This window comes from Nerophis ophidion, linkage group LG02, assembly GCF_033978795.1.
Source record: "Nerophis ophidion isolate RoL-2023_Sa linkage group LG02, RoL_Noph_v1.0, whole genome shotgun sequence".
NCBI classification, from domain to species: domain Eukaryota; kingdom Metazoa; phylum Chordata; class Actinopteri; order Syngnathiformes; family Syngnathidae; genus Nerophis; species Nerophis ophidion.
In genome coordinates, this window is record NC_084612.1 from 52,594,798 (window position 1) to 52,610,862 (window position 16,065).

The 16,065-nt window shown below is 41.1% G+C and overlaps 1 protein-coding gene across 1 annotated transcript in view; it reads right to left on the reverse strand.

Moving 5' to 3' along the window:
• Window positions 1-16,065, reverse strand: part of ece1 (endothelin converting enzyme 1) — an 83,188-nt gene that overhangs the window by 3,877 nt on the left and 63,246 nt on the right. Inside the window, exons 15-17 of the mRNA XM_061886329.1 lie at window positions 14,496-14,563; window positions 14,205-14,395; window positions 8,191-8,286 (exon numbers count right to left, since the gene is read on the reverse strand). Coding sequence (XP_061742313.1) covers window positions 8,191-8,286; window positions 14,205-14,395; window positions 14,496-14,563 — 355 coding nt within the window. The remainder of the gene's footprint in view (window positions 1-8,190; window positions 8,287-14,204; window positions 14,396-14,495; window positions 14,564-16,065) is intronic.

The window sequence follows — 16,065 nt, forward strand, 5'->3', positions numbered from 1 at the left end:
CTAATGTCCATATTAATTCTGGTTGTGCTTACCAGCCTTCAAACAATTTTATTTGTTACATGGTGCAATGATAAGTGTGACCAGTAGATGGCAGTCACACATAAGAGATACATGTGGACTGCAGGTTGACGCCTGGTCAATAAATGACGTCAGTGGATTATCAATATATGGTTTAGGGTTTACCCTCAGTGCTTTGCGTCCTTTTTCTATAGCCTCTTGTTGCCATTTCTAATATAAAATAGTGTACTTTTTTTGTTGTTGTTGTCCTGTCCAGCTTCTCAAGCAAATCATATAGTTGATGTAGATGCCCATATCGGCTGTTCACATTTAATTTACAAAAGAGAACTGTAGAATACTTTTCTTGTTGCCTTATTTGTATTTGACTTTATTAAATGTATTTATTTAATTATTTGGTGCAGCCAGGCTGGAGCAGGAGGAGATAGAAATATAAAAAAAGGTAGACAGAGTGGGAAATTGTGGGCACAGGAGGGGAATTCGACAGAGAGACAACAACAAAAGCAAACACAACAATAACAACAACAACAACAACAACAAGAGAGCAACATCAGCAAATAGGATATGTACAAATATGATGGTAAAAGTGATAGCAAAGAAGCAGGTTAGTGAAATAAATAATAATACAGAAATGACAATAACAATGAACATTATTACACTACAAATGGATCAATACAAATACCAATAGAGATAGCGCTATTGATAATGAACAATACCAATGATTTACCTCTATCATCAACATTACAGTTGTGCAAATGTAACAATACATATATGTAATGATAACTACAGATACAAAATGAATACCGAAAAATGGAGGGGAAGAAAGAGAAGCAACCTATATTAACCTTGTAGATTGTTATAGTAACAATAGGTTAAGCTTTGTCAGTGTGCCATGTGTTACTCAGTTTACCCTAGGGCAAAGTAGTGTACATTTCTAACCCATCTGTTAGTAGACTTGTTATGGAAGCGCTAAAAACCACCGGTACAAGGTGAAGACGCTGTCGATGTGGAGGCACGTAAATAAAACCGCCCACAAAATGCTCATTCTGAAGATCAACTTGAAGATGATGTGTAAAACGTAATCTATGCAACATTTGGAGCAAAGAACCACTATTACATGTTATGTAGACCACAAAGAAGTATTTTACATTTAGAAAATAATCATATTATAACCTCTTTAATGCAGCTTATAATGTGTGCCCCCCCACCAATGGTTTGAAAAATATGGCACATAAAAAAGTAACAAATTGAATCGACCCAAAAATGGAACCTAAAAACAATCTTTTTTTTCCCTCTTCCTTGGCTCTCACAAAGGCGGTCACGTTTCCCTCCCTCTCCGTTATCTCCCAGGCTCTGTTTCCCTCGTCTCAGAGCCTCTCTATTGCACTTTTCTTTGACAGGTCGTACTTATTTCTGCCCCATGCTGTTGTTGCATTTATTTGGGAATGAAATACAATCAAACACAACCTTCTACTATACAGACGAGAGGCATGATTTATAATCTACAATTATTTTTCACAAACGCAGAAGCAGCAGCTCAATATGTCAATATAGCAGCATAAGCTAGTAACCGGTCTGTGATCATGGCACAGCTAAAAGTAGTTCCACATCATTAGCGTTTATAATAACAATATACTTGGTTTATATTTAGGTCACGAGTTATAAATAAAGTGTTGTTGGTGCTTTTTGGATGTTTTATTGGAGGGCTTCATGGGCGCAATTGTGTACTCTCATTAGCTGCATTGTTAGCCACCTTCTACTTTCCGTATTTAAAAAATTAGAATTAATAAAACATTTGTTTTTGTTTTATAAAGATTGTGAATGATAGACAAATTTACAAAAGAGAAGTGCAGTGCCCCTTTATGAGATCACATTTATCAATTCAATGTTTATATTTGTCACAATGACATGTTAAACTTTCTAAAACGGATCAGAGAAAATGCTGACTTTGATCGGGTCCATCCATTTTCTACCGCTTGTCCCTTTTAGGGTCGCGGGGGGTGCTGGAGCCTATCTCAGCTGCATTCGGGCGGAAGGCAGGGTACAGGTTACTTTTAGACCTCCACCCTAGATCACACCTCACTCCAACCCACTTCTCCAAAGTGGGCTGGCTCAGGGTGGAGGACAGAGTAAAACAACTTGCACTGAGCCTAGTCTATAAAATCCGCTACACCTCCCTGACACCGAAGTACATGTCAAACCACTTCTATAACGTAAATGACCGCCATAACCACAACACCAGGGGGAGCTCTACAAACCACGTTAAACCCAGATTCCGATCTAACAAAGGTCTAAACTCATTCTCCTATTCCACATAAATGTGGAATGCACTCCCAACGGGTGTAAAAGTAAGTGCATCTCTATCCTCCTTCAAAACAGCACTAAAACAACACTTCCAGGCAACTTCAACCCTTTACTAACACCCTCCCCCCTCCACATCCCATCTCACTGGATTGTAAATAACCAAATGTAAATAATCAAATGTATTTCTAATGTATGTTCTCTGCTGGCTGTACATATCCTACTAAGTCAGACCTACACTGTTTCAATGTCCATTTCTCTGATGATGCAATTGTTGATGACTGAAGTGCTGATATCAACCAAACCCTCCTCATCCCACCCCCCTGATTGTAAATAATGTATATAATTCAATGTATATACTCTGATGATTAACTTGTGTGATGACTGTATTATGATGATAGTATATGTTTGTAGCATGAGTTGATTAACGTGGACCCCGACTTAAACAAGTTGAAAAACTTATTCGGGTGTTACCATTTAGTGGTCAATTGTACGGAATATGTACTGTGCTGTGCAATCTACTAATAAATAGATTATTAGTATAATAGTTTCAATCAAAAAATACAAGTCGCCATCTCATCACAGGGCAAACACAGATAGACAACATTCACACACTGGGGACTATTTAGTGTTGCCAATCAACCTATCCTCAGGTGCATGTCTTTGGAGGTGGGAGAGGCCTATCCCCAGGTGCATGTCTTTGGAGGTGGGAGGGGCCTATCCACAGGGGCATGTCTTTGGAGGTGGGAGGAGCCTATCCCCAGGGGCATGTCTTTGGAGGTGGGAGGGGCCTATCCCCTGGTGTATGTCTTTGGTGGTGGGAGGTAGCCGGAGTACCCGGTGGGAAGCCACACAGTCATGGGGAGAACATGAAAACTCCACAGTCAATCACATATTTCTCATCAAAGGTGGGCTGGGTGATATATCGATATACCGTATTTTTCGGGCTATAAGTCAACGTTTTTTTTCATAGTTTGGCCGTGGGTGCGAGGTATACTCCAAAGCGATTTATGTGTGAAATTATTAACACATTACCGTAAAATATCAAATAATATTATTCATCTCATTCGCGTGAGCTTCGAAGAAAATGTCCGCAATTGTCACACACACGTCAGCAATCGTCACTCACATGCCAACCAATAAGAATTCGGAGGGGGCGGGTCATTGCAGAAGTGCATTGTGGGTTGTGGAATGCTAACTGCTATATCCGGGGTAGGGAACCTATGGCTCTAGAGCCAGATGTGGCTCTTTTGATGACTGCACCTGGCACTCAGATAAATCTTAGCTGACATTGCTTAACACGGTAAGAAATGAATAATTCCCCTGGTAATAACAGCGTTAAAAATAACGTTCAAAATATAAAACATTCTCATGCACTTTAATCCATCCATCCAGTTTCTACCACACCTGTTCAAGAAGTCGAATTAATGGTCAGAAGTATTTTATTTATTGTTGGTTAGCTTCAGAATAACAATGTTATTAAAAGGAATAAGAGACTTATTTATACTCTAAAAATATTGGTCTTACTTAAAAATGCATGCATTTAGTTGTCCATCCGTCTTCTTCCGCTTATCCGAGGTCGGGTCGCGGGGGTAGTAGCCTAAGTAGGGAAGCCCAAACTTCCCTCTCCCCAGCCACTTCGTCTATCTCTTCCCGGGGGATACCGAGGCGTTCCCAGGCCAGCCGGGAGACATAGTCTTCCCAATGTGTCCTGGGTCTTCCCCGTGGCCTCCTACCGGTTGGACGTGCTCTAAACACCTCCCTCGGGAGGCGTTCGGGTGGCATCCTGACCAGATGGCCGAACCACCTCATCTGGCTCCTCTCGATGTGGAGGAGCAGCGGCTTTACTTTGAGTTCCTCCCGGATGACAGAGCTTCTCACCCTATCTCTAAGGGAGAGCCCCGCCACACGGCGGAGGAAACTCATTTCGGCCTCTTATACCCGTGATCTTATCCTTTCGGTCATGACCCAAAGCTCATGACCATAGGTGAGGATGGGAACGTAGCTCGACCGCTAAATTGAGAGCTTTGCCTTCCGGCTCAGGTCCTTCTTCACCACAACGGATCGGAGCATTTAGTTGTATTCAGTCTTAAAAAATATATTATATGACTCTCACGGAAATACTTTTTAAAATACTTGGCTTGTATTGCTCTCTCAACCAAAAAGGTTCCCGACCCCTGTGCTATATGCTATACGCTACTGCCGGAGCTATTAAAATGGATCACATCAACATTGGCGGTAATTTATAAAAACTGAGAATGACTGTACTGAAATGGCACGGAAAAATAAATCATATTCTGCAGATTACAAGCTGGACGTAGTGAAATATGCTGCAGAGAACAGCAATCGAGCAGCAGAAAAAAAGGACGCTAGTGGTGCGCATACTAGAAGCGACATCGAGGAAGACGATTTCATCGGATTTAGCGATCGGGAGTGACAGATTGTTAGGTAAACGTATAGCATGTTCTATATGTTATAGTTATTTGAATGACTCTTGCCATGATGTGTTGCGTTAACATACCAGGCACGTTCTCAGTTGGTTATTTATGCGTCATACGGCGTACACTTATTCAGCCTGTTGTTCACTATTATTTATAAATTTAAATTGCCTTTGAAATGTCTATTCTTGGTGTTGGGTTTTATCAAATAAATTTCCCCCAAAAATGCGACCTATACTATATATATACTGTATATATGTTTTTTTCCTTTTTTATTGTGCATTTTCGGCCGGTGCGACGTATACTCCGGAGCGACTTATAGTCCGAAAAATACGGTACTCGATATAGTGTGCGATATAGAAAAGGACTATACTGTGATATTTGAGTATACATTCTCACACAGTTGCTTTTCGTTGCGGGCATTACACTGCATGCGTTTCCCACTCCTTCTTGTCACTCCTTCTCACAAAGACTTTAAACAAGCGCACATTCTTACATACGTCACGCGTGCAATGTCACACGCCCTCCCCGAGCAGAGAGGTAGCTACATGGGTAACATTAGCTGTGGTGCTAACGGTGCATTGCGAGGGGTAATACAAGAGAGAGAAAGTGCGAATCTAGTAACAAATGGAGAAATAATTAATTCCCAAGAAAAACAGCACGGGGTTCATTATCTTGCGGTGGTTTGGCTTCAAACGGGAAGATGTTGAACAACTATGCGGCAAAAGCGTTGCTACAAAAAGTAGCGGCACTGCTAATTAGTAGCATCATTTGAAAACTCACCCGCTGGAGAATGAAGAGTGCTTGAAACTGCATTTCAACATCTCTGTTCAGTTCCGCACCCATAAAATGCCGAAGCAACAATTTCCAAATCAACACCGTATGAAAAAAAAATCAACAGAAGGAGATAACGTCCGCATGAACCTACCACATAACTAGGGACATACACTATTTGATTTCCTATTATGCAGTTCATTTTTATTTGACAGTTTTTGTAATATATTGTATAACATCATGCACAAAAGTGCACTTTATTTGTTTTTAACTATTGTAGTGGCGTTCTGTACAAAAAATACACGTTAATTTAGTGTTGTTTTGATATGTCATCCTAGAGACATCATGCACAATAGTTTACTAATAGCTTTTTAAAATGTCTCTGACAATCTTGCACTTTCTGTTTTGGAAATAAAATGAATGTTTGTGCCACTGCTTAATAACTGTTTAATAAATACAGTTTTCCTAAATTGACTTGGTTGGGATTTCCCTCTCTGCATGAACGTTTAAAATGAGCATGTATTATTGCAGTATGAACAAGAATGTTTTAATGTAGACACATAGAATCCTCATACTGCTGTGATTATATGCATCAAGTGTTCATTCAAGGCTAAGGCAAAATATAGCGATATATATCATGTATCTTGACATGGGCCAAAAATATCGAGATATTAATAAACAGCCATATCACGCAGCCCTACAAAAAAGTACATAAATATGCAACATGATCAAATTTTTTCAATTTAATTTGGCAACAGAACATGAAGATATTACCTTAGGAGTGATGCTTTCACCTTCTCCTATATGTAAGTTGTATGGTGTACACATAACTACCATGTTTATCTTGGTGTCACATGCTGGTAGTGTTGTTGCTCTCAGTCAAGCAACAGAAGAGGTTGAGACATATGTAGACAATAACGTTAACTTTAAACATTTAAAAACGTAATGCGCTAAGATTGAGTGAAATGATATAACCACAACTAATGCCATCATTTTTGACAACGTTAAAGTTGAACTAGAAGAGGCAATTCCTGAACGAATAGCGTGTGAATGCTCCAATGCTGAAGTGAAAGTGAAATGCAGATAGAATGTAGTATGAATGGAAGAATAGTTTCAATGTTGGATTTCTTTGAATGTTGAAGAGTGGAATTTCCAGGGAAAATGTAATTTTGTTTGGAACTTGGGAACGTGTTTGCTGGATAACAAAATGTCCCTGAAAACTGGAAAATCCGGGAATTAAAAAAAATTGTTTAAGGGAAGCACACAATTCTCGACTGGGCTGAATATTTTCAAGTTGGAACGGTTCAAATCCAATAAAAAATGTGGGAGTTGTAGAACTTTAAAAATTATCCCATTCATTTCAATGGGAATTTCATGGAAATTTGGGAATTTCAGGAAAAGCGAACATTTTTGGGAAAATGTTAAAAGAGTTGAATATTTTAAATGAGTCAGTGTTGGAATTTTTAAAATCGGTCAAGAAATGATAAAGTAGTAACATTTTTAATTTAAAAATGGTATTAAGGAATTCCAGGAATTTGGGGAAATCCGGGAATTTTTCCAGTTCAAAAACAACTCGGGTTTTTGTCCTGATTAAGAGGAATGTTTGGACGGTGGAACGGTTGAAGTGGTTTGAAAAATGTGGAAGGTGTAGTCACCAAAGAAAGGGTCAAAAAAAGGTTTGAAAAAAAATCCTGGAATTTTATTGAACTTTGAAAAATTATATTTTGAATGTCCAGGATGAGTGGAATATGTTGAAGGTGGAATGGTTTGAATAGATTGAAAAATGTACAAATGGCAAATGTTATAAAAACGGCCAATTCATTTTGAATGGGAAAAATGTCCCGGAAAATCTTGAATTCTGGGAAATCTGGGAATTTTTTTAATTTGTCAAGGGAAAGCCTGCGATTTGTGAAGTTGGAACGGTTTGAATCGACTAAAAAATGTGGAAGGTAGATCGCGCCAAAATCTGGAGAAGATGAAGAAGAATAAATAGATGAATTTTGGTGCTTTGAGGATTCACCAAAAAATGGCAAAAGTGCTGCAACTTAATTGATGTTTGCCCCATTGACCGTGAGCATTACAGCAAAGTGCATATGATCAATATATAGGCTACAATTCACACACTCATGGTGTAAATAATCCAAAACCAACACAGAATCTTAAAACTTGTGGTACAAAACACACAAGCTGCTCACTAACTAAGTGGACATTATAAAAAATGCAGCATTCAAAATTACATCTATTTAAATCCACTACAATGCATGACGGGTTTTAAAATGCAAATCATTCTCTCTCTGCATATTTCTGATGGACTGCACAACTTCAAGGAGGTTGTCAGGGAAGTAAACCAGGTCGCAGGGGTTCTCTTACTCTTAATATTCAATGTTTTATCTTCATACTTCATTTTGTAGCAATGTGGGGATTTCCGTCTGTTAGCTAAAGCTTTTTTTAATGAATGCTTTTACAAACTCAAGTGTCATTCCCTGATAGTGACATATTTTAATATTTGACAGCCCAATGTAAAAACACAGGAAATCACTACCTATTAAATCAGCAGTCTGACTGAAGAAAATTCACTTGAGTACACAAACGTTCATAAAGATGGCGATAGTTTGAAAAAATGCATTTTACCTATTTTGAGAGACAAAAAGAAAACACCAACCTGTGCAAAGCCCACAAAAAATAGCTGGTGGTTGGTCATTCCCAGGGCAGGCAGGGTGGCCTCGTCCCCGTTCTTCTCCATCCAGTTCACGTAAGCCTGAGAGGGAGCAAGACACCACATGAGCAGTTTTCTGGAAACACTTGTGAACAATAAGGAATTATAGTTACACCTTACTTTACTAAAAAAGTAACTCAATCACAAACAGAATTACTCTTTAATACATGTAATTCATTACTAGGAATAGTAAAAGTACTTAAACATACCTTCAAATATTTGGCATATGCAGTTAAAACGTTTAGCTCAGCTTTGCTAGCTTTTAAATCTGTTCACTGGATTGTGTCACCTTGAGGCTTGGATGTCTTGTCTTTTTGTCAACAAACGTACGATTGCCAGCTTGTCACTTCATTCATTTGTCGTTCACTATCCCCACATAGTACTAGTAGTAGTGTGTACCTTATTTTCTGGACTATAAGCTGCAGCCACTACATTTTACAAGAAAAAATATTGTTACATATATAACCCACATTGGATTATAAGCCATACGTTGTAAAATGAGTTATTTCCACAGAAATATGTTGTAAATGTTTATTTACATACCTTAATTGTTCCCAAACAGTGTCTGTAACACGGCAGTAAAACAGACGATCAAACAAAACACAAGTCATGGTCACTAGCTGCGGAAACTAGCTAGTGGGTAGACATTTTGTGTAAATTTACATAACTAACAATATGAAAAGAATGCCATTATAATACACAGACACTCATAAACCTCTTAGCATATTAGCCAATACTAACGACGCTAGAGTCGATACATTACGATAGCATGTACAAATATGCATGAAAACACTCCCACGGACATCACACATGGGACACATTATTAAATAAGAATTGTTTTAGTTATATTGTAAAACTTACAAATGTTGCTTGATGAATGAAGAATCCACAAGAGTAGAACGCTATGGACATCTAAAAGACCGAACGGCAACTTTATTAAAGGCCTACTGCTACTACCGACCACGCAGTCTGATAGTTTATAGATCAATGATGAAATATTAACATTGCAACACATGCCAATACGGCCGGTTTAGTTTACTAAATAGCAATTTAAAATTTCCCGCGAGGTATCCTGTTGAAAACGTTGCGGAATGATGACGCGTATGATGAGAAGTGCGCATGACGTCTCTGGTTGTAGCGGACATTTTTTTCCAGCCCGATCCAAGCTATAAGTAGTCTGCTTTAATCGCATAATTACACAGTATTCTGGACATCTGTGTTGGTAAATCTTTTGCAATTTGTTCAATTAATAATGGAGAACTTAAAGTAGAAAGATGGAGGTGGGAAGCGGTGCACTGCAGCTGCCTTTAGCATCACAAACAAGGCCGGTGTTTCCCTGTTTAAAATTCCCGAGGGTGAAGCTTTACTATGGAACAGAGCGGTCTAGCCAACATGGATCCCGACCACATGTCAACCGGCAGGTTTCGGTGAAAAAATTGTGGTAATAAGTCGGCTCTTACCGGAGACATCTGCAGAGCTTCCGTCCTGCTGCAGCTGCGTGGCTTCCCTCAGAGACACTGGCGGTCACCACACCCGTGGACACACCCCTTCGACTTTCAGGTATTATATAATCTAACTAAACACTAGTAACACAATAGGCAGATAAGGGATTTTCCAGAATTATCCTAGTAAATGTGTCTAATAACATCTGAATCGCTCGCACTGCCCTCGCCTTTTTTTTTTCTCTAGTGCTTAACTCTAACTTTCCTCATCCACGAATCTTTCATCCTCGCTCAAATTAATGCGGAAATCGTCGCTTTCTCGGTCCGAATCGCTCTTGCTGCTGGTGGCTATGATTATAAACAATGGGAGGATGTGAGGAGCCCTAAAACCCGTGACGTCACGCGCACATCGTCTGCCCCCCAGGGCCCTATTCGGACTTTATCAATGAATTCTCAGAGTTCGTTGCTTATCTAGTGACACACGCCGATAATATAATCATAATGGGGGACTTTAATATCCATATGAATACCCCATCGGACCCACCGTGCGTAGCGCTCCAGACTATAATTGATAGCTGTGGTCTCACACAAATAATAAATGAACCCACGCATCGCAACGGTAATACGATAGACCTAGTGCTTGTCAGGGGTATCACCGCTTCCAAAGTTACGATACTCCCGTATACTAAAGTATTGTCTGATCATTACCTTATAAAATTCGAGGTTCAGACGCATGTTCGTCAAACTAATAATAATAATAACTGCTATAGCAGCCGCAACATTAATACGGCCACAACGACAACTCTTGCTGACCTACTGCCCTCGGTAATGGCACCATTCCCAAAATATGTGGGCTCTATTGATAACCTCACTAACAACTTTAACGACGCCCTGCGCGAAACCATTGATAACATAGCACCGCTAAAGTTAAAAAAGGCTCCAAAAAAGCGCACCCCGTGGTTTACAGAAGAAACTAGAGCTCAGAAATTATTATGCAGAAAGCTGGAACGCAAATGGCGCACGACTAAACTTGAGGTGCACCATCAAGCATGGAGTGATGGTTTAATAACTTATAAACGCATGCTTACCTTAGCTAAAGCTAATTATTACTCAAATCTCATCCACCGTAATAAAAACGATCCTAAATTTTTGTTTAGTACGGTAGCATCGCTAACCCAACAAGGGACTCCTTCCAGTAGCTCCACCCACTCAGCTGATGACTTTATGCAATTCTTTAGTAAGAAAATTGAAGTCATTAGAAAGGAGATTAAAGACAATGCGTCCCAGCTACAACGGGGTTCTATTAACACTGACACGATTGTATATACGGCGGATACTGCCCTCCAAAATAGTTTCTCTCGTTTTGAGGAAATAACATTAGAGGAATTGTTACAACGTGTAAATGGAATAAAACAAACAACATGTTTACTTGACCCTCTTCCTGGGAAACTGATCAAGGAGCTCTTTGTATTATTAGGTCCATCAGTGCTAAATATTATAAACTTATCACTTTCCTCGGGCACTGTTCCCCTAGCATTCAAAAAAGCGGTTATTCATCCCCTTCTTAAAAGACCTAACCTCGATCCTGACCTCATGGTAAACTACCGACCGGTGTCTCACCTTCCCTTTATTTAAAAAATCCTCGAAAAAATTGTTGCGGAGCAGTTAAATGAACACTTAGCGTCTAACAATCTATGTGAAACCTTTCAATCCGGTTTCAGGGCAAATCACTCCACGGAGACAGCCCTCGCAAAAATGACTAATGATCTATTGCTAACGATGGATTCTGATTCGTCATCTATGTTGCTGCTCCTCGATCTTAGCGCTGCTTTCGATACCGTCGATCATAATATTTTATTAGAACGTATCAAAACACGAATTGGTATGTCAGACTTAGCCCTGTCTTGGTTTAACTCTTATCTTACTGATAGGATGCAGTGTGTCTCCCATAACAATGTGACCTCGGACTACGTTAAGGTAACGTGTGGAGTTCCCCAGGGTTCGGTCCTTGGCCCTGCACTCTTCAGCATCTACATGCTGCCGCTAGGTGACATCATACGCAAATACGGTGTTAGCTTTCACTGTTATGCTGATGACACCCAACTCTACATGCCCCTAAAGCTGACCATAATGCCGGATTGTAGTCAGCTGGAGGCGTGTCTTAATGAAATTAAACAATGGATGTCCGCTAACTTTTTGCAACTCAACGCCAAAAAAACGGAAATGCTGATTATCGGTCCTGCTAGACACCGAACTCTATTTAATAATACAACTCTAACATTTGACAACCAAACAATTAAACAAGGCGACACGGTAAAGAATCTGGGTATTATCTTCGACCCAACTCTCTCCTTTGAGGCACACATTAAAAGCGTTACTAAAACGGCCTTCTTTCATCTCCGCAATATCGCTAAAATTCGCTCCATTCTGTCCACTAAAGACGCTGAGATCATTATCCATGCGTTTGTTACGTCTCGCCTCGACTACTGTAACGTATTATTTTCGGGTCTCCCCATGTCTAGCATTAAAAGATTACAGTTGGTACAAAATGCGGCTGCTAGACTTTTGACAAAAACAAGAAAGTTTGATCACATTACGCCTGTACTGGCTCACCTGCACTGGCTTCCTGTGCACTTAAGATGTGACTTTAAGGTTTTACTACTTACGTATAAAATACTACACGGTCTAGCTCCATCCTATCTTGCCGATTGTATTGTACCATATGTCCCGGCAAGAAATCTGCGTTCAAAGGACTCCGGCTTATTAGTGATCCCCAAAGCCCAAAAAAAGTCTGCGGGCTGTAGAGCTTTTTCATTTCGGGCTCCAGTACTCTGGAATGCCCTCCCGGTAACAGTTCGAGATGCCACCTCAGTAGAAGCATTTAAGTCTCACCTTAAAACTCCTTTGTATACTCTAGCCTTTAAATACACTCCCTTTTTAGACCAGTTGATCTGCCGTTTCTTTTCTTTTTCTTCTATGTCCCACTCTCCTTTGTGGAGGGAGTCCGGTCCGATCCGGTGGCCATGTACTGCTCGCCTGTGTATCGGCTGGGGACATCTCTGCGGTGCTGATCAGCCTCCGCTTGGGATGGTTTCCTGCTGGCTCCGCTGTGAACGGGACTCTCGCTGCTGTGTTGGATCCGCTTTGGACTGGACTCTCGCGACTGTGTTGGATCCATTATGGATTGATCTTTCACAGTATCATGTTCTCATATGTTCTCATAGTCATCAGTATCATCAGTATCATTGTATCATGTTCTCATAGTCATCATTGTCACCGACGTCCCATGGGCCTACCGAGGATGTCGTAGTGGTTTGTGCAGCCCTTTGAGACACTAGTGATTTAGGGCTATATAAGTAAACATTGATTGATTGATTGATACTTCCGGTACAGGCAAGGCTTTTTTATTAGCGACCAAAAGTTGCGAACTTCATCGTCGATGTTCTCTACTAAATCCTTTCAGCAAAAATATGGCAATATCGCAAAATGATCAAGTATGAAACATAGAATGGACCTGCTATACCCGTTTAAATAAGGAAATCTCATTTCAGTAGGCCTTTAAGTCAGTCTTAACAGAAGGGTAATGGCAGCACCTGCAGAGAGCGAACTTGTTCATTGTTTGTGCCAGCGCACAAACAATAACACTTTTTCAGTGTGTTTCCTTGTTTTTTTTTTAAAACTATTCATATTATAGGCTGTCAGCGAAGAAAAATCCATAAATTAGCCGCAACGTTTTATAAGCCGCAGAGTTCAAAGCCTAGGTAAAAAGTAACGGCTTATAATGTGTAATTTACGGCATGTGTGCATGTTGTTTGCTGTGTGATGTTGCCTTCATGAGTCAATATACTTGCTGGGCTGCTGACATACAACCACATCAAAAGTAGCGTGCGACCCTTACATCAAGCACATCGCTAATGGTGTTGTAAGGTACATAAAGGTAAATAATGACATTATTTGTTACAAGTAAAAGAAACAACGTGTATTTAAAGTCATGAATTGCGAGTCAAAGTTAGTAGGAGCATTATTATGGAATGCAGTTGTCTCACACAGGCTTCAAATGAACACAAAAAGCCTTTAAAGGTTTGACCGGGTAGGTCGGATTGACTTGAAATTTGTCATTCTCCTAACTAGCTGAATAAAAGCAAAATTTGGTGCACGACTTTAGGGAACTGACTGTAAAACTTATGTAAGTTTGGTTTCAAAGGATGGCTGCCAAACAAGTTAGCAAGTAATTGTTGGTAAGCCGTTGACCATTTCAAAATGACAATGCTAACGTGTGTAACGGGGACCAGGTTTGTAAACCTCACTCCCCGACCACTTCCAGAGTGTGCTGGCTGCCGGGTTTTTAGCTCGACGGTCAGCACGTTGGCCTCTCAGGCCGGCGCCCCCGTGCGGAAGGAGACAAAGGCAGGGGGCCAATCCACCGGGGTTCCACATGTCTTCAGGACCATTTTGACCAAAATGGCCCTTCCAGCCACAAATGTGGAGCATTTTTTGTTGACCCTTTTCCAGACTTACCTTGTAAGCAGACTTGAGTCCGCCGTTGTCTGCGATGTTCTCCCCCAGCGTGTGTTTTCCGTTCAGAAGCTCCTGGTTGATGCTGTAGTTGCCGTACTGTTCCACCATGCACTGAGTCTGCTTCTTAAAGGCCTCCACGGACGAGTTCTTCCACCAGGAGCGCAGGTTGCCGTCCTTGTCGTATTCCCTCCCTTGGCACGCAGTTCGGAAGAGTTACTGGCCATTGCCCTCCAATTGCCATTTTTAAACAACATGTGGTTTATATGCTAACGAGGAAAGGTCATATCCAACCTTGGTCGTCAAAAGCGTGGGTCAGTTCGTGCCCCATGACCACCCCAATGCCGCCAAAGTTCAGAGCTCTGCAACAAATGGATCGCAGTCAGCAACTTTTGTGTTATTCTTTCAAAAGCACATCAGGCATGACCACTCAAACACTACATTAGAGGTCTAAAAGTGCAACAATGGGTTTTATGTCTGGATTATTTCTTGGAGTGGTGACTTCCTCCAGTCCTGTTGTCACAAAGGAGGTTGCCAAGGTAACTGGGCCCACATCAGTCCTGTCAACGACCCTCTAAACCAGTTTGTGGAGCAGGCTCACCAGCGTTCACACTCTAGGATGCCCCAAGTTTCAAACAAATAGAATAAATAATAGTAATAATAACAATAATAATAATAACAATAATAATAATAATAATAATAATATAAAGACACACACACAGATATGATATATATGTGTACATACATGTATATATATATATATATATATATATATATATATATACATATATATATATATATATATATTAGGGGTGTAACGGTACAAAAAAATGTTGGTTCGGTACGTACCGCGGTTTGGAGGTCACGGTTCGGTCCATTTTCGGTACAGTAAGAAAACAACAAAATATAAATGTTTTGGATTTTTATTTACCGGATTTGTAAACAATGGTTTTATCCTTTTAAAATTGGGAACACTACAATAATTCATCCATCCATCCATCTTCTTCCGCTTATCCGAGGTCGGGTCGCGGGGGCAACAGCCTAAGCAAGGAACCCCAGACTTCCTTCTCCCCAGCCACTTTGTCTAGCTCTTACCGGGGGAACCCGAGGCGTTCCCAGGCCAGCCGGGAGATATAGTCTTCCCAGCGTGCCCTGGGTCTTCCCCGTGGCCTCCTACCGGTTGGACGTGCCCTAAACACCTCCCTAGGGAGGCATCCTGACCAGATGCCCGAACCACCTCATCTGGCAGCGGCTTTACTTTGAGTTCCTCCCGGATGGCAGAGCTTCTCACCCTATCTCTCATTTCGGCCGCGTGTACTCGTGATCTTATCCTTTCGGTCATGACCCAAAGCTCATGACCATAGGTGAGGATGGGAAAGTAGATCGACCGGTAAATTGAGAGCTTTGCCTTCCGGCACAGCTCCTTCTTCACCACAACGGATCAGTACAACGTCCGCATTACTGAAGACGCCGCATCAATCCGCCTGTCGATCTCACGATCCACTCTTCCCCCACTCGTGAACAAGACTCCTAGGTACTTGAACTCCTCCACTTGGGGCGGGGTCTCCTCCCCAACCCGAAGATGGCACTGCACCCTTTTTCGGGCGAGAACCATGGACTCGGACTTGGAGGTGCTGATTTTCATTCCGGTCGCTTCACACTCGGCTGCGAACCGATCCAGTGAGAGCTGAAGATCCCGGCCAGATGAAGCCATCAGGACCACATCATCTGCAAAAAGCAGAGACCTAATCCTGCGGCCACCAAACCGGAACCCCTCAATGCCTTGACTGCGCCTACAAATTATGTCCATAAAAGTTATGAACAGAATCGGTGACAAAGGACAGCCTTGGCGGAGTCCAACCCT